The sequence below is a fragment of the Chelon labrosus genome, assembly GCF_963514085.1.
Source record: "Chelon labrosus genome assembly, chromosome: 13".
In the NCBI taxonomy this organism is placed as follows: Eukaryota; Metazoa; Chordata; class Actinopteri; order Mugiliformes; family Mugilidae; genus Chelon; species Chelon labrosus.
In genome coordinates, this window is record NC_140346.1 from 21,642,624 (window position 1) to 21,666,155 (window position 23,532).

The 23,532-nt window shown below is 42.7% G+C and overlaps 2 protein-coding genes across 5 annotated transcripts in view; both read left to right on the forward strand.

Annotated features, from left to right (window-relative positions):
* Positions 1-522: 522 nt before the first annotated feature.
* On the forward strand, positions 523-12,892 carry hnf1ba (HNF1 homeobox Ba; the record flags this gene model as incomplete). The annotated part of the gene is made up of 10 exons (XM_084558468.1): positions 523-902; positions 2,509-2,708; positions 2,924-3,191; positions 3,271-3,509; positions 7,834-7,982; positions 9,083-9,209; positions 9,288-9,470; positions 10,055-10,173; positions 10,443-10,487; positions 12,872-12,892. The coding sequence occupies 10 exons, from the start codon at positions 523-525 to the stop codon at positions 12,890-12,892; spliced, it is 1,731 nt and encodes a 576-aa protein (XP_084414594.1).
* A 9,905-nt stretch (positions 12,893-22,797) lies between these two features.
* Positions 22,798-23,532, forward strand: part of synrg (synergin, gamma) — a 37,408-nt gene continuing 36,673 nt past the window's right edge. For all 4 annotated transcript variants that reach the window (XM_084558300.1, XM_084558302.1, XM_084558301.1 and 1 more), the window contains exon 1: positions 22,798-22,852. In XM_084558300.1, the coding sequence (XP_084414426.1) occupies positions 22,818-22,852 (35 nt within the window). In that variant the 5' untranslated portion in view covers positions 22,798-22,817. The remainder of the gene's footprint in view (positions 22,853-23,532) is intronic.

Consider the following 23,532-nt stretch of genomic DNA (forward strand, 5'->3'; position numbering starts at 1 on the left):
GAAACTAAGAGAAACTCCAGTAAACGCACAAACTAAACCTCTGTTCCTCTACAAGGCCCGGCTCTGGCCTTGTGCCTGTGCTTTTATGGAATAAAACCACTGATCCAGCGATGTGAATATGTGCAGCTCGCCCTTCTTAAAAGTCTTTATGGCGCATACAACAGGGTCCGAAGTCCACGAAAGTTTTGCTGATAAGGGGAGCCAATAAAAGCAGCAGTGGAGCAGTGTAAACACGTCTACCTCGGCCCAGAGCGGGCCTTGTTCTGTGGATTTACATAAGGCTGCCATCAGCCGGCCCACTCATTACCATGTTTTATATTCCCCTGCTCTCAGAAAGCATCATGGCAAAGTAGCTCCATCCTCCCCTTCAACAGGGAAGTGAAGCAGCTTCTCGGAGCAGGTGTCAGCAGCCGTAAACTCGCACACAGCTCTGGAGCAAAGAGGAAGAACTTCACTCTGACTTTATCCTCCCTTTCCCCCCTCTGCTCCAGCGGGCACACAGCAGGCCTATATGGTTTTTTAATGTTCTCTAAAATGGTATCGAAGCTGACATCCCTGCAGCAGGAGCTCCTCAGCGCCCTGCTGGACTCAGGAGTCACCAAAGATGTCCTGATCCAGGCCCTGGATGATATGGACCCCAGCCCGCCGGGCTTTGGAGTAAAACTGGAGAACCTGCCCCTGTCGCCGGCTGCGCCCCAGAGCGGAAAGATGAACGGAGCGGACGCGGACACCAAGCCCGTCTTCCACACGCTCACCAACGGCCACAGCAAGGGCAAGCTGTCCGGCGACGAGGGCTCCGAGGACGGGGACGACTACGACACCCCGCCGATACTCAAGGAGCTCCAGTCGCTGAACACGGAGGAGGCCGCCGAGCAGAGGGCGGAGGTGGACCGCATGTTGGCGTGAGTTTCCCTGACGGATTTAAACACTTTGAAAAATTTTCTTTTAAAATGTTAAAATTGAATTAACACGTAGAGATGAAATTAGAAACCGAAAGCAAGCGCTCATTTATTTTTCTTTTCGTTTAAACTTTTTTTTTAAACTTTTAATGTCGTCCGTATTTGCGCTTATAATTTTTAAATGTCAGGCATAAAAATATTTAAAATGACAACCTTAAAAAAAGAAATAAAAATTGTACTTTCTGTGTGTACAATTTTAAAATGACCCGCCACTTTCTCGTTCTGGTTACTAATTATCCAAATTGATTATTATTTCTTTACCTTTGCAAAATATCAGCTGAACTTAGATCTATTTATAATTAACCATACTCCACCTCTCAATGATGAAATTGCTATTACTGTTATTATTATTATTATAAAATGTATATAGTCCTATCACCAGACCATTAATTTCCAATTATCTCCACTCAAACCTTTTTTTTTTTTCTGTAAAACTAATATTTGAGGCTCTGTCGTCGCCCAACATGACCGGAAGAATATCAAAACTAACCCACGTGTAGTTAAGTTATTATTAATTTTATTCTATAAATCATCAACTGAAAGATACACAGTGGCGTGTGATTAGAGTGAATGGAGATCTGGTTATTCATTGTCAAAAGTTATAAACTAACATCTCCCACTTAACCCGCAGACTTAGCTGTAGGCCTCCACATTCTCCAAAACAAACAGACGTGTGTAGATTTGCTATAATTACCGATGTCCGTGTGTCTGCTAATCTCTGATGGCAGGGTAAGTCTCCGCTTCTGCCTGCCGATTATTTTTTATTTAACGCTGCTGTATGCTGCTGCTGGAAAAAAAACAAAAACAAAAAAACAACTGGTTTATTAGAAATTGTACATGTAAGAATTATCAAGTTTCTTATATATGGAGCCTGTATAGGTACAAATTAATGTAATATCCTAAAAAACTAATTAGATAAATTAATTCTTAGTAATTTAATATATGACATATAATTACCAACTAAATATCAGCTTAGGAAAAACATTTTTAAAACAGTAAATATTGTTTTTTCCACCTTTTTAATTTTTTTTTTGGTAGCTATTTGTTTTCCAATTTTTAAAATGTACCACACACATTTTAAATTTTATTTCTGCCAAGTTTTTTTTGTCTTTTATATTTTTAACCTTAAATGTACACAAACCTTTATCTGACTCTTTCTGGGGCTTTAACGCCGAGCCCGAGTTTCTCAACTCAACCCTGAATCCACTTGAACTAACCTTTGGAAATATTTACGGCCCATTGAAAGAGCTACAATGATAAACGGCTTGTCTGTGAAGGGGCTCATTATCAACCCTTTAAACTCCAGGCCTTATTAAACAGGGAAGTTGATGAGCCGCTGTGTGTTTGGTGATTTATACGTTTTATATAAAAGAACAGTGTTTAATATTGATATCCGGGAGGCTTCCACGAAGCATTTCTTCTTGTGTTTACATTCATTTAATTTATTCCAACCGTAAACCGTCTGATTTGGAGCGTGTTTTCCCTCTGAAAGCTGCACGTAGTTCAGCGTCGAAATGAGTCGTGTTTTCTGTGTTTTATCTGAACCCAGAGAGGACCCATGGCGTGCTGCCCGCATGATCAAAGGTTACATGCAGCAGCACAACATCCCCCAACGGGAGGTGGTGGACATCACAGGGCTGAACCAGTCTCACCTCTCCCAGCACCTCAACAAAGGCACGCCCATGAAAACGCAGAAGCGAGCGGCTCTGTACACCTGGTATGTCAGGAAACAGCGGGAAATTCTCCGACGTAAGTTAATATTTGAGTTTCTCACAGCTTGGCCCCGGCCTGTAATGTGTTTAGCTGGCAGCAGCACGCTGTTTTATTTGGGTTTCAGCTCTGTAGGGATATCAAGTTGGACGTTTCCTCATCCATGCAATAAGTTTGCCACGATGCACCAAAAATAAAAGCATATTTACTTCATCTAAGTATTTTGAAAATGGTTTTCTCCTCTTGTTTTGCAGAGTTCAACCAGGCGGCGCATGGTCCTGGCGGCACCATGTCCGACAAAGGCAACCAGGACCCGGCCTTTTTCTTCCCAGAGTACAACCAGTCCGCTCAAGGCATGGGTCAGCCCGGCGAGGAGGTTGGCAGCGAGCCCACCTGTAAGAAAATGAGACGCAACCGCTTCAAATGGGGGCCTGCGTCCCAGCAGATCCTGTACCAGGCCTACGAGCGGCAGAAGAACCCCAGCAAGGAGGAGAGGGAGGCTTTGGTGGAGGAGTGCAACAGGTGGGTAATCGTGGCGGCTCCTCGTACCTGGCTGTGAGACTTCTGCCCAAACGATATTAACCTCCTCTGTTTCCTGCAGAGCCGAGTGTCTTCAGAGAGGCGTCTCCCCCTCCAAAGCTCAGGGCCTCGGCTCTAATCTGGTCACAGAAGTGCGAGTCTATAACTGGTTTGCTAACCGGCGCAAAGAGGAAGCCTTCAGGCAGAAGTTGGCCATGGACGCCATCACCGCGCCGACCCACGGCATCAACCCTCTGCTGTCGCACAGCTCGCCGCATCATCCCCAGAACAGCGCTTCGCCTCCCAGTAAGATCCCAGATGGTGTTGCTTTGCATGCAGTTCAGCATCACAGAGAAAATATGCGTCTATTCTCCATCTTTATTTATTATTTGCTAGAGGGAAAGGGTGCGTGATTTGTTTTCCTTTTGGAGTGAAACTGACACCAGAAAAAGGTCAGAGGCACAGTTGATGTGATCAGAGAGGCAGAGAAAGAGAGGACAAGTGATCAATGAGCGTGAGTGAGTGAGCTGAGCAAATGCCATTGTTATTCTGATCTTTGAAAACACACTGAGAACAATCCACATTGTACCTGCAATCTCCACTCCAAAGTCAGCATGGAGAGGCATGACACAAAGGGCAGCGGTCCTGTGACGGGCCAGGGTCAGGCCAGGGTCAGGGAAGGGGGACAGACACATCCAGATCTCACCTCGACTAAAGCGCCGTCATTTCCACATTTCCTCCTCCCATGCGGGTTGCTAATGACTGAGAGTTGCCAAAACAAGGGGACGCGGCGTTACTGCGCTGACCATTTCACCCCGACCTGATGTTTGCATTCCGAGTAATTAGTATTGACTGAGTGTACCTGGTGTATACAACATAAAAACAAAGCTGATAGGCCTCACAGAGCGTTATCCGCCGTGCCATCACTCACCCGCCATAAAACTGTGATTTGAGAGACTTGCTCATTGCCCATTGTTGTCCTCTCATGTTCGAACACGAGGCCGGCCTTGAAGGGAAAACAAACTGTTTGCCTTGGCTTGCTCTTTTACCTTTGGATAAACTGGTCCCACTTGTGGATTGTCTGTTTGCTTTGGGTTTTTTTTTTTTTTTTTTTTTTTTTGTTGTTGTTGCTCAGAACACCTGACCAGGCGCTGACCCCAGGTTGCAAAGGTAGAGGGGTCAGGAATGAGGCTGTATGGCGGCAGAAAGGGACGGGCCGGTACTCCTCCGAAAAAACCCTCAGCTGGCTGCTTACAAGGTGTCCTGCTGGCATCCTGCCGACGGCATCAGCTGTTTTTCAGTGTCAGCCCCTGACCTGACAATAATATCCCAGCGGGGCGTCTCATTGCGTTGCTAGGGCACGGCCTGTATTATGCATGCTTAATGGACAATTAAAATCCTTTGCTGCTACATCTCCCAGGCCTTTGATAAGGGGCTCCTCTGACTTCTACTCTCTATACTCTGCCTCAGCAGGAGGCCCCATTGTCTGTGGTGTATTAGAAGACTGCAGTGACTGTAACCTAGGTTCATTTATCTCTGCTGGGGCTGAAGGAGGACTGAGTTTAAAGCCCCCTCCTCCTCCTCCTCCTCCTCACCTTTATGGGCATTAGTATAGTTGCTGAGGCTGGGCGCAGACTCGGAGCAGCAGGAGCTGTCCACTGGGGTATTGGCTCTTTTCTGGCCAGACAGGACTGATGACCCCTTCTTCGCCTACAGAGAAAGCTAGTAACCCCCCTCCTCCACCTCCTCCTCCTCCTCCTCATGCCGCCGCCACACCTTCAGTCATATGAGGGAGGTCACTACTGGGTCATTTCAAAGGAACTTCTCTTATTCTGGGAGTTTTTATTGATTCTGCTGTGGTCCGTTGATCAGTCGGTCACAACTGGATAGACAGTCAAACAGTGTGACGTGCAGTTTTGGTGGCGGCCATTTTTACTTGGACTGATTTTACAGGGCGATATAATGTGTTTTGGTAGCCGGTGCTCATTGATCCAGCTTCACTGATAAGTTTGTGCATTTTATATCTCATATTTCGGCTGTTTTTATAATTTGCTGTCAGTTCTACTAAGAAGATGTTTGCCCTGTTAACTTCTCACATTGCCAAAGAGGTAAAATTATTCAATTCAACTCCGCTTTGCCAAAAGGATTAATAGAAATTCGTGTTGCAGCTTATTTTGTTAAATAATCCCACTCCTTTAAGGTGCATATAAAGTAGTTAGCAAACATTCCCAATGAGACGTGAAGTCTATCAGCTACAGGAACATGTTTCAGCTAATATAACACATGCATTTATACTTAAGTTGGATTTTGAATGCAGGGCTTTTACTTGTAATGGAGGTAATTTGGCAGCTGAAACCACCATAAAACTGAATCACTGCTGCGTAAGCGTAGCTGCGTCGTTCTGCTCGTTACCAAACTAGCAGAGTCAGAAGTTCCAGATCAGACACAGGCGAAAGAGGGGGAACTCTCCGTGGGCTGCGTGGCTTTCTGTCACCTCGGGCTAGCTTGAAACAGGGACGTGCACACAGAGAGGATGCCCTCGCTCTGCACTTTCCACTGCTGTGTCCCCTAGAGAGCTACAAAGAGGACACTGGATACGTCCTGCAGAGACCCAGGAGGTCTGTCATATGCAGCGGCACTACAATGAGCACAGCCTGGGGTTGGGGAGGCAGGCTTTGATATTACATGGGTCACACAGGGAGCTAGAGCCTTTTAAACCTGCTGAAGATCCTTGCTACCACTCCCCTTCTGAGGTTCTCGCCCTCCCCCTGCCCTCAAAGAGCAAGTTCTTTCTTGGCTGTATCACGTCAAAAACTACTTTTAGTTTTTGCATAATCTAAAAGTCAAAATATACCACGATCCTCGAATCTGATGCAAGTTGCTTCCCAGAAACAAAGAGTCTTTAGATGGTGGAAGTCCTCCTTACTCGGTCTGAGGTTCCCTGCAGCTAGAATTACTGCTGAAGCCAACGAAACAAAACCGGCCTGAATAGCATCCTTTTCTCCCTCCGACACTTAAAGAGGTTGCCCAGCTCCGAGATAACTGACTTTTTATGAGTCCTCCTCTATTGTGTGGCAATGGGGGTCATGAGTCCAATGGAGTGCTTTATTGTTCCGCGGCAGTGTTTACAAGGCACGGCCGAGTGTTGTGGGGTTGATAGTATGTTGCGGGAGACAATATGAAGTCTGCTGGCTGTACAAAATGGAGGACGGGTGCTTCAGAGGGTGAAATATGGCACTGTGGCTTTGTGGCATCTGCATTTTAAGTATCTGTATTCAAAGCTCGACGTTATCTGAAATGCGCTTGCTTTGTCCGGAGCCTAATGACAGTTTGTGCAGACCGCTTGACGTAGCAGGGAGCAGGAGCGTTAACAGGTTAGATCTTAATTGTTTATTATGTGCAAAAACTAGTTTTAGAGATGTCAGATTCCTATTTTTGCCTGTTTCTTCCGAGCAAACACGCAGTTCCTAAAATGATCATGTTTACTGCTCTGATATATTGTAGGTGCATTGACAGTTGCACGATTTTCTCACATAGCCGACGTTTCGACGTGTACATCCTGTTTCAGTTTCCAGCAGCAACAAGAAATCAATGCCCCTCCTCGTCGCTCACCTTCAGTGTCAGTGCCTCTCCCACTTTTATCTCAGTGCCTCCCGTCACGTCTGACCGACTTTGGCAGGGCGCTCGGGCCGTCACACCCGGGTCAGGGACACGGGGACTCGGGGAAGATGTGAGATGTGAGCGCAAACAAACAGGGCCCGTCTCTTCGCTGTCGCCGAGCGGAGGGGACGCTCCCCGTGTCCGTGTGAGGATAAGAATGTGTTTGACATTGCTTGTAATTGTGTAATGTTTGCTCTGTTGGTATCAGAGGGGGCCTGCATCAGCAAACAGGCATTTTGATTGTCAGTTGCGGAGGGGGTGACGCATTCCTCCGGGCCTCCAGCGAGAGACAGCCAGTGGTCTAGACGTGGGATTAAGTGATGGCACTAAATTATTTTCACTGGTCTTCAAGTTGAACTTTGAGGTGCTCTCTACTTTGTACTTCACGCTGTTTTATAGGCGCATGATCTAGAGCTAGTTGTACATTTCTAGTACAAATTTGTGCAGCAGAATTTTATTTTTTCATCTTCTGTCCCATATTTATTCATGTCACAATGCTTCAGCTGCAACCACTAGGCTGGGAAACCCAAATCTTTATACATACGCTGTTAAAAATTGGTCACATGGTCCATTTTTGTGCCGAATGAGTTCTCTCAGCAGGACTTTTACTTGTATTTGAGTGTTTTTCATTATTCAAAAGGATCTGAGAGCCTCCTCCACCCCTGGTGAAGTTTCCCACTGACGTAATTAGGAGCGACATCGGTAGCGTTTGTGTGCTGATCGCAGAGTCTGATGGGAGTTTTTCTGTAGTGAGTGCGTGTACACAGTGAATGGCCTTGGCTGAGCTGCACAGATAGCAGCAGTGGACGGGTCAGTGTGTTTGTTTGCTCTGTCCTCCCCTGTCTGAGTCAAAGAGCAGGTGATGCTGGTTGGTTGGAGTGACAGTACGAGGCCTGCTCCGATATCTCTGCTCCGTGTTCCTGCAACAGTTGTAGCCAAGAGGAGTTAAACTAACCCGCCGCCTCTTTCTGGTTCTCTTTTTCAGTGCGTTACAGCCAAGGTGAGGTCACCTCCTCCTCGGCCATCAGTCACCACAGTAGCAACGCGATGGCAACCAGCCAGTCGGTGCTCCAGCAGGTGTCTCCGGCAGGACTGGACCACAGCCACAGTCTGCTGTCACCTGACGCCAAGATGGTGAGTGAACACACCTGGGCCCCGGTGGCCTCAGATTAGATAAGGCCGGGTCTGCATAAACGTACAGAGCAAGTTCCTGAACCTCCTCTCCCACCGACCCGCGTGCGAGAGCCAACAATTAGCACATTGTGCTGCTCTGTTTGGAAGGTGGAGCCGGGGTGGCAGGCCACGGCTGCTCTAGCAGGCAGCCTTCACCAAAGTGCACCAGGCATGCTCATCACTCAGCCAATAAACCTGACAAAGAAACATTCTGTTCTTATTGATTAAATGCCTTGCAAAGGGGAGCCGCAGGCGGAGCGCTGCTTGTCCTGCCAGAGACATGACGCCAACATTTGATTATGCCCGATGCTTTTTTTTTCTTCCTTTTCTCCCCTCTGCCCTAGTCCAATATTTGATCAGTGACCAGGAAACCTGTGCACGTTGCGGTGCAAGAAAAGTCCTTTTCTTGATATATGATGTGCAATATACCATCAAACTCCGCGTTATTTCAAATTTCATGCAGCACGGCATCTAAATATAAACCGAAGTCGTGCACGTCAACGTTCAAACTGTGCTTCAACTTCCCTGTTTGTTCACTTCTGTCTTTTGGCAGTACGTGAAATGAGGGCAGGCAGTGTGCAGCAGGTCAGAGTCGTCAGTTTGTTATATGCAGATGTGAGTCTGGCCAGTCTCTCGTCTGTGGGCAGCTGGCAGTATTCAAATAGACGCAGCCCTAACGGGGGGAGAGGAGGGGGGGACGTTACTGTAAAAACCTACAGGATGTTTAAATGATTTGTATAAACCAACATCTGTGAACGTCTCTGTGACATAGTATGATTTTTCTTCTTCGCGTTTTCTTTTTAACCTTATCAGTGTTTGCTTGCCGTGAATGAGCGGAGTTGCACAAGAGACGTGTTGTACAAAAGAATCTGAACTGAGTCAACATTAATGTCTGTTGTTTGTGTAGCAGTCAACATCTGTTTCACTTTGAACGTGAATTTATGTGCATTTACATAGCAGGTACTCAAGCTCTCACAACGCTGAGTGTTGTAGTCGGCTAAGAACAAATACTACGGCCATAAAACATGACTGTAATTCTGTTTTTCCTCATCTCTTCCCAGATCTCAGGTTCAGGCGGAGGACTTCCTCCAGTCAGCACGCTGACAAACATTCACAGTTCCCATCACAGCCATCAGCAGACGCAGAACCTCATCATGCCTCTGTCTGGAGTCATGGCCATTGCACAGAGTAAGTTCGGCGTCCCTCCGCATGGACGAACGCTCCCGTTTACGTCTACGTCGGCTAACCCGCCGTGTCTCCCGCCAGGTTTAAACACGTCGCAGTCTCAGACGGTGCCGGTGATCAACAGCGTGGCGGGCAGCCTCGCGGCGCTGCAGCCGGTGCAGTTTTCCCAGCAGCTCCACAGCCCCCACCAGCAGAGCCTGATGCAGCAGTCACCCAGCCACATGAGCCAGCAGCCGTTCATGGCGACTGTCACACACTCACACAGTCAGTATTATGTTCCCACTCTCCTCTACTTTGTGCAGTAGCCTCTAGTGTGTATTTTAGATCAGTTATATTAGTGCTTTCCAACCTTTAATGTGTCTATATACACATGAGTGGTTCACAAAGTGGTATTTTATTCTGAAATATTTTAATTTGAATACTTTTTTGACACTTAAAAAGAAGGCAAAAGCAAAAATAACTTAAACGCTTAAACTTCTGGATAAACTTTTGTATCAGTACATTTTAAATCCAGCTTTAAAAACACCAAATCTGCCTTATTCTGATCTTTTAGATCAGATTTTTTTGTCCCACAATTACACTTTCTGGTGTCAAGCATGACCTTTAAAGCTGACAGTCAAATTTCCCACGTTGTCGTCTTATATTCAAAGTGACAGTGAATGTTACACTAACTAATATAACATTACCCTACCGTATTTATTAACAGTCAATACAAGGAAGTAGTTTCAAGCTACTTTACTTTGTCGATACTGAAACATTTATCTAATTTAAAACATTGCTTTACAGTGTTTTCCTCCTTACCGACGAGCTCTAAGTCGTCTAAATCTGCTCTGTTTTCCTTTCCACAGTGTACTCTCACAAGCAGGAGCCCCCGCAATACTCCCACCCGTCGCGTTTCCCCTCGGCCATGGTGGTCACAGACGCCAACAGCATCAGCACCCTCAGCTCCATGTCCTCGGGCAAGACGGTGAGTGCACCACAGCACGTCCCACGAGTCACAGTTAGGCACACCTGCTGACCTCTGTCTGCCTGCCGTTGTAGGTTTCAGTCCAAGTGATTAATGATTTGCATGAGAGAATCAGTGTTAAATTTATTATGTTTTTATTTATACGAAAAAAAAAATCACCTTTACTGACTGAGTGCACGACTGAATCGCGCGCTAACAGCAGGAGCTAGCTCACGGCAGGGAGAAGTGTTGTGATTGTGTGCTGACCTGTTTGATTCCTGTCACATTAGGATGCTCCTGTAAACAAGATGGTGCAACTTGGGGGTCTCTCCTGGGTAAATACAATTTTATCCGTTCAGTCACGCACCTTCAAATGAGTGAAATCACTAAAAAAAAATCCTTACACAAATCTAATCCTTTCAGTCAGCTGTGCACACTGAGGCTTTTAGTTTTAGTTTTTATTATTTTGTTTCGAGGGCTGATGACGTTCAGACACTCTCATTCGACTCCAGACTAACAGATGAGACGGATGTACGGATAGCGCACTCCTCAGAATTCCTATTTCCTCTCAAACAGCTGTCTAATCAATCACATGTTCCCTCATCCTGAACGCCTTTCTGATTAACGCTCCTTCTCTTCACTTTCTTCTCCCTGGTGAGAGTTACGTCAGGAAATGAGATCTGTTAATCAAAGCTCTCCTGCTACTACTTCTTTCCTCCATGCTACAGTGAGGCTGGAGATGAGATGGGCTGAGATGTGCGTGGGGGGTGGGGTGGTGGAGTTTTTCTTTTTTTTTTCTTTTTTCTAAGTAATTATACCTCTTCCTCTTTCCTACTTCTCCCTGCTCTCGGTGATCGCTCTAGCCTGAAATGTTGACCGCGGTTCTTTCACACGCTCAATTTCCCACGCTGAGGCAGGGCGCCCGTACCGTGGGCTGCTGCTGCCCGGCCGACGGGCTGATTGGGATGAAACCTCAGGGCGTTGTGGATGTTCATGCAGCGGTGTAGTGACGCAAAACTGTCTGCAGGGTCCGAAAAAGTCAAAGATGCTTTGTTACAGTAAAAATACCACAACTACAATAAAAACAAATGATGTATTTTAAACCCCGCTAAATCTAATCCTGAATAGTTTGGGCTGACTTCACTTAAATTCACTTTTATAAATAACTAGTTAAATTTGAATGGATTTTTAGGCTTTTCTAGGTTAATCAGGTAACAAAACTAATTAAAAAACTTTATTTATAGTAACAAGAAACAAAGTAATGAAGTTAGCCACCCCATAATTAACAAAGCATTATGTCAGTGATTAATCTAATTATTTTGTGTGTGTATACTAGAGTCAAACTACTTGTCTAAAACCCACTAATATTGCACATAATATAACAAAAAAGATGGAATTAGCCCAGGTAGTTTTATACTTTTGTTTTCTATCTAACTAATTAATTGACAAATTAAACTGGAAACACCTCCAAACTTCTTTTAAGTACATTACATGAGTAAATGTACTTAGTTACTTCTCACCTCTGGTCACATCATCCCCCCTTGTTGCATTTTACAAACCCTTTTATTTAGTCAGCAATTAGCTCAAAAGCTCTCCCAGGTATTTTCTTATCAGGACTTTATTTGGACGGGGACAGCCTTCTTCTCATGACACGAACCCAGCGTGCTCGGGCTTTACAACGCTCTGTGTTTACCGAGAAACCCTCCAATTATACCTGAGCCCGTTTAAGGCTCACCTCGGCTCAGAGCCCGCCGTCTAATGACTCAGGTCTGGGCTGCGGGTCAGCGTTATCAGGCGAGGCTGTTTGCTGGCCGCTGGGTCGCAGCGGGGTCAGCTGCCTCCGCCCCTCGCGGAGGCAGGAGAAAAATAAATTCCACAAACAATCCAAAAAAAAAAAAAAAAAAAAGGAGGAGAACGTTTGAATGGAAACAAGGCTTTTCAGAGTCAGGGGAAGAGGGATGGGGAATGTATTTGGTCAGGTGTGGCACGTGAAGGAGGAGGGGTGGGAGAGGGGTACAGATTATTTAGTTAATTCACATTTTTACCTGAGAATAGAAATTGACAGTTTATAACAACCCGTGTCAAATAATAATGTGTAAGGAGTCGCTAACTAGCATGTTTAGCTGTGTTGTTCACTTACAGAGTCATTTAAAACACAGCACACAACATTTTTAGAGAATAAGTCTCAAAAACCTGAAAAGAGGAAATACTGAGCTGGTGAAGCATAGCAACATTAGCATTGGAGCTACATGTTACGGCTGGTGGAGACCAAAACAGAGCTAAACCAAAACAGAGCCAACAGCTGGACGTATAAACAACTAAATTTGATATTATATATTAACTTAACTTATCTTAGCTTAGCATAAAATTAGACAATAAAGGGTTAAGGGATTGTACTTTTAATTGATTCTCTCACATTTCTGATCATGTATGTATTAACATGTATTAACATACTGTGTGTATTGGTCTGCTAATTCTGCTGTAATTCTTCCTACAAGCTTCATATATTATATAGATGTATTTAAAGCCTCTGTATTTTTAACAGAGTACAATATTTGGAGTAGAACAAGATTTTCTTTGACTTGTATTTATATATTTTCCAGGCTAGTCTCAAGACTAATTAATGTTCCACCCCAGTAACGAACGAGAAGACCGGTCAGACTGTATTCATCATTTTATGCAACACTTTGCCTGACATTTCCCTCCGTCTCCTTTCCAGTGTCCTCTTCAAGCTTGGTGAGAGCGCCCACCTGACTTCCTCGGTGCCCGGCAACCAGAGCACATTTTTCCACCCTCTCACCGCCGTAACCATGACAACCCTTAATAACCCGCAACGGCGTGCTGGATGATGAGTCAGTCAACAAACACGGAGGAGTGACGGCAGCGGCAGCGGCAGCAGCAGCAGCAGAAGCGGCGGCGGCGGCAGTGGGCAACGCGGTGGAAACGAGAAATGGGGACGGAGAGGGGGGGGGAAATAAAAAATAAACAACAACCCCGAGAGCGAGGAGGCTGGATTCCCCTCTGTGGCACACAAATGATCAACAAGGATGTATGATTTTTAACACAATCTTTGAAAACAGTATTCAGTTTTCCATGCCTCCCCACCCCTCCACCACCTTTTATTTTTTTCTAAACGATGTACAGTCATCCTCTGTTGCGACGCTGCAAAGGAACAAAAACCCGAAGCACCAGAAAAACGCTCATGAACTAAAAACACGGACCTGAACGAAGGCTCTGGACGTAAACTGTGATTTAAGGTGGAAACGCGAAGACGCGCTAACAGAGACAGAGACCCGCCCGGGCTGAAAGCGTGTCGCCTTGCACATGAGCAGACTGTGTGACAATCACAATAACCTTTATCGATTTACCGAGCGTGCATTCGACATTCTCACTGGGCTTTTTTTTTTTTTTTTTTAAAAGGAGTCTTCCATGTTATTCTTTCACACTCAGTTTACTGTACTAGCGTTAGTGCCAGTGATGGATGCCTGTTCATCATTTCGACTTGTTCAATGTGTATACTGTGATTGACATGACAATCGTTGAAAAGGACTATGCAATGCGTCTCTCTCTCGGTGTATGCAATGCTTTGTATAGCTGGATTTCTGCACAAAACTCCACACACTTGAGGCTGGAAATGAATATGCACTATCAGCCAACAGCTATTCTACACTGTTGATAAAGCTGCCTGTAAAATAACACGAAAGCAGATGGATGTATGTGTGACAAATATGCCAAAGGATAGGAGTTTTGAATGCAGCTGTCTCACGAGCTGCCCTGCCATATCTAGAAGCCTGGTTTTTGCCTTAGTTAGGAGGGGAGAGGTCTGAGTCACGCGCTTTAAAATGCGGCCCTTCCCCTCCATGGAAACCTCTGCCCGATGTTTGCACACAGGTTCAGGTGAATTTCAGGAATGGGACTCACCCTCCCTTTATCTCTCCTACTTCCTGCAGCAGTGTGAAATAGGACAAATATTGTTAATAACTCCTTAAATCATAAATCGTGGCGCAGTGCTCCCCCGCGCTCTCCTGGGTAGAGTGAAAACATTGACAAGTATTCAGAAACAAAACAAGAGGGCTCTAATCATACAGGAATCCAGAAAGGGCTGGGAAACGTTGGGAAGAGGAGCAGCCACTGTGGGAACGGAGGCTGACAGTATTAAGGTGCGTTCGGACAGAAAACTGAAGCGGCATTCATGCAAATTTGACCGTTTGCGTTCCCCTCCCTCTCATTCTGGAAAGCCCCCCTCCCACCAGGGTACACATGCAAAATCATTCCTCTTAAAATACGCTTCTGTCCAGACCCACACAGGCTCAGTAGCTGGACGATGGCGGGACCAAATTTTGCATCAACAATAAGTTTTCCCTTCACCGTAACTACACGTGATTTTATGAGAATAATTTTCTCGTCACATCCGGCTTTGTGTGGCAGATCCAGGCTCCTGTTCAATATTAGGTCATTACATTGTTGTTATGATGATGATGTTGTTGGTTTGTGACTGTTATAGGCATATCTACTGCCATCTGATCAGAGGGCACTCATACTTGTGTGACAGGACGTGATTCAACCCCCCCCCCGCCTCCCCCCCATCCTAATGTATTATTTTTGTATAAAATTGAAATCAATCATAAATCATTATTTATACTTTCTGAGAAAAAAATATTGGTATTTGAAGTAAAAGTTCTTTTTTTTTTCCAAAATGAATACATGGTCGTGGTTATTTTTATGCATTTTTTATAGATTTTTTTTAAATATATGTTTAACAATACATTTTATATACAGTATTTACATATATATATATTTCATATATGTAAATAATACGTCCTAATCTGCAGAAAGCAGCCTTAAAATAAATGTAGCGGAGTAAACCATACTATATTTCCGTGTAGAAAAAGTTTAAATAAAATATAAAATGTGCGTTTGACTGAGGTCGCCCAGTGTACACGGTCCGTTTATAACCTAGATGAAGATGTTGTGGTGTTGCAGCGTGATAAGAAATGAGCCACTTAGAAGTTCATAGATCTAAAGTGCAACTTTGATTTTATGCAACGAGTTCATTGAACCTGGCGTGTTGATAACACAATCCGGTAAGGACGCCGTAAAGAAATTTTTTAATTCAATAAAACATTAATGTATTAGGTCAAGATTAGGCTCGTAGGCTACAATTAAATCTGCATTCATTTATACTCTTGCTACTTGTGGGCAAAAAAGAAAACAACATATTAGCATCCTTCCACATATTCTTCCCACATGAAGAACATAACATGAACATCCACTCTTCTTTTAGCTCCACTTCTGGTCTCCACCAGCAGCACAAAGAAAATTGTGGCTATTTAGCCGATAAACGTTCATCAGCTAATTGCTACCCGCATCAGTTGGTTCTTAGCAGGTAGGGAGCAGTGGAGTTTTTAACGCAGATGAAATCAATGAATGTGAAACTATATGTTAAATTTTCAGCCAAAAGCCTAAAATAAATGACCTGAAAATCTATAACTCTCCACAGAGCTGAGATCAACCATAAAGTCAGGTGACAACTTGCAGCCTAATAGTCACATGGACCCCTGTTAACATGACAAGGCTTCAATTTAAGTGTTGATTTTAGACACTTTAATCATTTTCCTTCTTTGATGACGACAAAGATACAACAACAAAATCAAGAAAGAAGCCAAAATGACAACTAAACGTCACTGCTTTGCATCAGCTTGTCTTGTAAGTCTCTTTAAAACTACCACAGTTGTGATTTATATGACAAACCATCCCCGCGTTGACCTGCAGGCCTCCACCGTGGCGCCCTGCTGGGGAGAGCCTTGTAATCCACTGATGTTGCTCTATTTGGTTTTCAATAAGGCCTTTGATTCTGAGACCCGGGAAACCTCTAAAGATCTGACCGTGGCCCCTTTTAATCTTTTCTCTAAAAGAAACTGAAATGCTGGGAGGCTCGTTTGCATCTGTTAGAGTTTGAAATACAACACTAAGCACTCCAAACGGCACGTTTAATTCAGCATTAGGCTCTGAATGCAAACTCTAACTTTACTGATTACTTCTGACTCTTTAAAGCAATTAACAGTTTTTATATTTTATATTATCAGTGTCATTTTTGTACATGATCAATTAATTTATTAATGGGTTAAAGAGCCAATATCCCTGAGAAACATGCATTTAGTCACATTAACCACAGCTTAAAGCGTCAAATATGAAATTTTCAGTTTAATTAATGTCTCAGAAAGTAATTAGCTCCCTTTATTACAATAATTTAAACCTTAAAATGTGAAAACCTACATGGCCAGAGGTCATAGCAGTAGAAGGCATATTAGTGGCAGTGACACTTGCACTGGTAGCTGCAGTATCAGTAATAGTAGCCATGTTTATGACTTTATTGCAGCAGGCTCTACAGGACGTGTCGCAATGTTCTTAATAGTGATACCGATAATTGCTTTTAGACTTGGTCAGTTTCAGCATGACATTTGATAAACTTGATTCGTAGACCGTCCGGTAACCGGAGCCTGGTTGAAGATCTTCAGTTACCGCAGAAAGTTTGGACGCCTCTTCCCGAATGATGGAAGTGATAAATTCGCCAAATTAGACGCCATAGGGTCTAATTTGGCCCGCGGGATGAATTTGCGAATTGCAAAACTTAGAATGACATGAACTGCAATTTTTCCAATAGAAGCTATTCCTAACACAGATTTAGTAAGAGTTGTGGACATAACACAACACTGAGACCTAGAACTAAACAGAAATTGCATTTCTTTTTCTTAAGAATTATCCAGTCCTTAAATGTAAACATTTTCATGATGTTCTTCTTTGCACTAAAACAAAGGGAAACATTTGGAGTTGTCGTTATTTATAGGTAAATACGCTACTGAGTTATTGGTCTAGCCCCTTGACATCAAACTGGGCTGTATGTGGCCGCTGAACTAAAATGAGTTTGACACCCGTGAGATATAGGAATTCACAGTCTGAAAGGGTAATAATGATAAAAATCCATGATTAAGGTCACACCTTGTACACTAAAGACAGATACAGAGGTGGAGATGCTCCGTTAGAGAGCATAACTACTGACCGGCAGACTCAGCGCGGCCGAGGACTCGAGAGGTCAACAGGAGAAGCGAGCTGACACACGGGGAACACAGGAGAGGGACAAAGAGACAGAAAGTGGAAGCTGCAGGGTGAATGCAGCCGTGTGTTTAGCAGCGCCAGAAGAAAGGACACTACATCAACTCCAGCTGAGGCCCAAAGGGTTAATGGATAAGACTACCCAGCAGGGGTCAAGGGTCAGGAGGCCACTCTCTGCCAGGGCTAATTGGTCACTGCGACCAGAGTTTACGCCAACTTTTCTATGGAGAAAATACATACACATGCATGGAGCTGCTCTGACGGGAGTCCTCCATCAAAAGGCCGGCTCAAGAAGGCCTCTGTTGTGCCCCTGCACAGTCATGGAGATCAGTCAGCAGCAATCAGTCGCCTTCACCGTACATCGACTCCAGTACCACCTACAGTGACAGCTAGGCCGGACTTGTGAAGAGATGGCTGGCTTTTGATCTCCAGTCGTTTTATTTATTGGCTGTCTTCAATTCATTAATATTCATTTCATTATTCTGAGATTTTGTTCAATCTCTGAGAAGAGATCACAGACTCTATATAATAATACATAAGCAGATACACTGAGTTGCAGTTATGTTTTGATTTATGGTATCAGATAAGCCTCATAGACATTTAAACTTTCAACTTTAAAAGCTAAAAAAATAAATTTAATAATATGATAAAGACTAAATTTAAACAAGAAGGCAAGAGAGTATTAATTAAGGAAAGTAGAGTATGTATTATGTATTACAGACATTAATAATATGAATAAATACATATTATTGTGGCGTGGAGTCTTTCCCAGAAGCCTCGGCTTGGCTTTACATGACACCGGCAAATTACATCAGCCAGGTACAGGAGAAAAACCTTTGGACGAAAACAATAAAATCATAATTCAGTCATTTTCAGATAAATTCATCAATAACTTTACCTTTTTTACACGTCATAAATCAGAATAAATAAACTTTGTCACCTTCAGTGGTCAGAGGAGAAATAAACGGTGCAGCTGAAGATCTTTGACTTTCTGATTGGTTTAATATGTACGTACAGTATGTCTGAAAATGTATCTTTAAACTTGACAAAAAGGGATTCACCCAAACGTGTAGATAAATCAGACCAGTGATGGAAATGGTGTTGAGATCAAAGTAAAATGTACTTAAAGTATCACAAGTATTTTCTATGTAGAACAACTCCTTTCTCATTTAGTGAAAGTAAAATGAATATTGGTGTAAATGGTTGATATGCAGCTGAATTATGACACTCAACATTAGGTTGCTACCTCTATTTTCTATCCAGGTCTTAGTAAATCTAATAAACGAAGCTAAAGACAAAGACATCCTCTGAGAACTGAAGAAGCCTCTTGGATGAGTGGTGCAACATCTTCAGGAAAACTCAAACAAGGTTCGTTACCTTTGATTCACCTTTTATTTTTAGACACTAGTTTAATAGTTACTTGAGTTTACAGTAGCTGTTAGAAACCGACTGTAGGACCTGAGACCAAATCAAACACAGAATCAGCCACATGTCTCGATGCCTGACCGAACTTTCCCTTAATGACCTTGTTTAATATGATAATGTTTAGAAGAAAAAAATCTCTTTCTCGCTGTGTAACAAGAAAACATGCTGATGACTGATTATTTCTTAGAGAAACCAGACACCATAGACATGACTGTCAGGGCCACATGTGGTGTTCCAGGGTAAAAAACTTCTCTCTATTTGCATCTGAGTCTGAAAATCTGCGAGAGTCCCTGCTTTAGAGGAATCCTGACAGATTGATGTTGTCATGCTGATGCTGTCACTGGCTCGATGCTGGACGGGTTAATGATTTATGGGGAATAGTGGGATGCCCGGAATGGGACCCGAGTTAATGTTCACCTTTCTCGCCGGACCTCCTCTATAGGGGGGCTGCCCGCATCCAGACCAGATCCAGCCGTCGAGAGGACTGACTGACTGACTGACTGACTCGGCCGGCCTCCAGCTAAACTCGGCACGCACAGCAGGGAGGGAGGCCACGCACCAGGACCCGGAGGAGAGGAGGAGAGGGGAGACTGACGAGGCCTAATCATCATTTTAATGGAGCTCAATAGAAGCAATAAGAGCAGTGGAAAATAATCCAAACAGTTGTTATGAGCTCACATAAACAAAAACACGATTATTGTAAGTAATCAGATGTTTGTGCAGAATAATGCATGTGCAGTTCCAGTTCCAGTGTGCTAACCCTCTAACTGATTTAAGATCTCAATGCACAGAGATGCAGGAGACATCTTGTCTTGTAAAAGCTTTATTTGCACAACCTGCTGTATTTTTATGATCAGTGGAAAAGTTTTCATTTTGATTAGATTTAAAAAGGTAATTGATTAATTTGTGCATCACACCAATTATCGCTTGAAGCACGATACGTTATATATATATATGTCCTACAACATGACATAAACATGAATTGTGAGATGTTGTCCTGCAGGGCTGCAGCCAGGATTACAAACTGAGGTCATGAGTGGAAGTTCTCGAAAGAATTTCTCACTATTTGGAAGATTAAACGGCATAAAGATAAATAAATAAATGTCTTAAACTCTTAATTCTGGTGCAGAGATGTTGAGTCTTTTCGCTGTGCATCAGACCTCAGTACACCTGGAGCTATTCAGTGTAGGTATTTAATGTTTGTTTGTTCAGACCCTTGTCATTATTTATTGCATCTTATCTGTGTTATATTAGATTTTCAATAAACGACACCCACTCAGTTGCAAGCACTGATTGTCTTTGGTTTGTTCCCATCTAAATTTTGTGGTAAAACTTAGTGAAAGCTCTTCTATTTTAACTAGTTTCATGTCTGTTTTATTTACACCGTTATTTACACAGTTTCATTCAAGCTTTCTTGAATTATCTTCAGTTAAAATTATAAAAAAAAAAGAAGCATTTTCATATAAGCATATCAGTAGGTTTGTATCCAGAATATTAGATACACAGATAACAGGTTTAAAGTTCAAGTGGACAAATGCAAAATCTATTATTATGTTATGTTATATTATGTTATTGGATTTTGAATTTAAAATTAAGAAATTAAATTTTATAAAGTGTGGTTGGAATCTAAAATAAAATGCCTTAAACATATCCTATGGTTTATGAAACACCTAAATTCAAGGTCAAAACTATATCTCCTGTGAGTAAGTTTATAATCGCAGACTGAAATCACTTACCAGGTTCTTAAAATCTACAAAGTCACAGGAAGGGTTCATGACCTGAGGAGGCTACGTCCCTTTTCTGTGAGACTCAATCTTTGTAAGATGATGACAAAACATATTCCTCCCACTAAACTAAATTCTCAGATTCTTTAGAGACTTTTTTCTCTCTGAATGGCTCAAAAAAAGCCTAAATGGTTGCATCTCTCCTCTGTCATGCATATGGACTCGGAATCATTGCTGCCGAATGGTTATAGGAAAAGCAGAGTGCGGACCAGGTGATGGATAGCAGCGGGGGCTTGTCATCGGCGGCTCTCATTAAGCTGTAAATCTTTCACAACAACACCCACTAAGACAATGCCACAGAGGCTTGTCCTTGTTGCCCCACCTTGTCATCGGCGGAACAATGAGACTGAACCACTTTGTCAGGACGCACAAAGGCTTCAATGCTTCGAGCAGCCAGTAAAAATGTTGGACAAGGCATCGGCGGATAGACGCAGGTGTTGAGGTGAAAGCAATGTCAATTACAAAACATGGTGTTAATGATGCTATTTAGAGAGAGTCATCTAATCACACATTTAAGGCTTAATGGATAAAGACACACAGCAAGAAGTGACAGAGGAACTGCATTATAAATGATTCATTAATGGATTACATTCACCAAAGAATATTTTTGCACCGTCTTGGCATCATTCATATCTGCTGCCATGGAAGAAATTCAACTCAAACAATCTTAATAGCACATGAAAGTAATGCAGAAATCTAAAGGTTTGAAATAAAATGTAAAATATGTATAAAACGCATTTGATATAATAGTCCACAAATAAAATATACTCCCAATTTGTCACTTGACACTTGAGAATCACATATTTTTAAAATTGCAAACAATGTTTTAGATACCTACAAGTTAGAAATTAATTTAAAAACTGTACTATTACTTGGTGATTCATTTATTGCAGACAACACATAAGAGATGGGAGGACACCTCAGTTAAATTCAGTGTGAGCAAAAGTGCCTGTGCATTACAAGTTACCCTGATAAATGTCTCAGAGTTTATACTGTATACTGTATTCATGGTAAAAATTTGAGATCCCTTTTAATCTGGTTTTAGGACATTGCTTCCATTGTGACTATTGTTACATAATCTGCAAAATCTTGAGGATATTTTCATAGGATACTTATCATCCTGAGTGCAGCAAACTCACTCTGATATGATATTAATTTAATTTGTCTTAACTGTATGACGGTACTTTACATTGAGAATGTAGAAAGATTATTTTTAAAATGTACAAGCAGATAGAGTATATGAATTATAGTGTTATTGTGTGAAAAAAAATGACTTTAAAGTTACTTTTAAGGTGAAAGTTTTTTTAGCATGAGCAGGTGTTTTGATTTTGAGTTGAAGAAAGCTGCAGCAAAGTTAAACACTGACATCTGCTGGTAGAAAACGTGTATCGCAGCGAGTAAGAGGCTCGTAAATTATTAGTTGCTCTATTGGATTGCTCTGAAGTTGGCCTTCGACCTCAGGTTGAGTATCAAACTGTTTTATTTTCTTACAAGCATAATCAAACGTAAGTGTGGCTCTGGAGTTTGTAAATGAAAGTAATAAAAAAAAAACAAAGACACGACAGTGAATGAGAGGAGACAGAAAAAAACATGGCTGGTGTTTTTGTACAGTACTGCATGTGTTACAAAAGAGAGATTCATCATTACAACCCTGCACCTCTTGTGGTCGTTTAGATGAATGTCTTTCTTTCTTTGATGTGGCTGACAAAGAAAGGGTTTTTATTTTTATGTGCAAAATGCAAGTGTCTCTCTTATAGTGTGCAAATGGAATAAACCTTTTAACAATGAACTCTCTCTCTTGTCTTAGTTTACATTAAATTTTATTTAGTCAAGTCAAGTCAGAGTTTATTTCCAAAGCAAATTTAAAAACAGCCTCGGTTGAAATAGGCTAAAATAGGCAATATAGGCAATAAAACATCAAATAAAACAATAGTAAAACTGTGAATAAAAAACTGTGTTTACATTGCATACTGTGTTTTATTACTCCTACTGTTTACTTCTATAAAAATGTCCTTAGTTTATTGTCATAAATATACTATATATAATACTCAATATAATGACATATAAAGACGTTATTACATTTTCTCGTAATCTAACACATTTTTCTGTAACTAGAATAACTGTAGATAGTGTATATATTAGTTTTGACCTAAATGAAACCGTTTCACAGCAGTCTGCATGAATGTGCCTGAGGAACTAAACTCAGGGCATAAACTCTTATAAAACCAGCCTATCAGGCTTGGGCAGTGGTGCCTGACAGGCCTAACCCAGGGCAAACCTTTCACCACTTCCTCATTCGTCACCACAGACGTCATCGCCCAACTGGTGACTGCTGTTATCAAGATGGCGCTGCGGCCAGGATCAGGAGGAGGCGGCAGGTATTTTAGCCTTTTAAAATCAATTCTGTTGTGGAGAAACACAATTTCTCCGTGAAACGTTCACACGCGGCAGCCGCGCAGCCTCGCACTTAGCTCCCGGAAGCACTTCAGACCCCTCCACAGGGGCTGGGTTTTGTTTTCGAGGAAGAAGTGATGAGATGAGATGGCTGGTTGTCAGGTGTCACAGCTAACGTTAGGTTGCTGGGAAGCTAACGTTAGCTAGCCGCAACTGCCTCCACTTGTCCGTGCTCAGAGGTGACCTAAAAACCTCTTATAGTAACGAATTTCACATGTCGTATCGCATGTAACAGTTGTTATATCAGGCCTTTACGATAGCTTATAATGTAAGGTGATATTTGTTGAAAAATGCATCTAACTCCTGTAGCATTAGTGGTAAAATGGCTAGCAGCTACTGTGTGTAGCTAACGGCCTATGAATGACTAATTGTGTCTATATGTGGCCTTATTAGCTTTGTGTGTCTTTTATGTTGTCTGCCATTGAGGTGTTTGGTAGTATGATGTGTCAAATAGCTGTTAAATTATTTAAGGTTTTCACTTCTAACACACCACCAGCATCAGACACTATATTATGCTTCCCCTCTGCTGTATATTCAATAAATAATTCTCCACTGTATGATACATAATCAACCCTGTCAGACGCAGTTGTACATGTTCAGATGT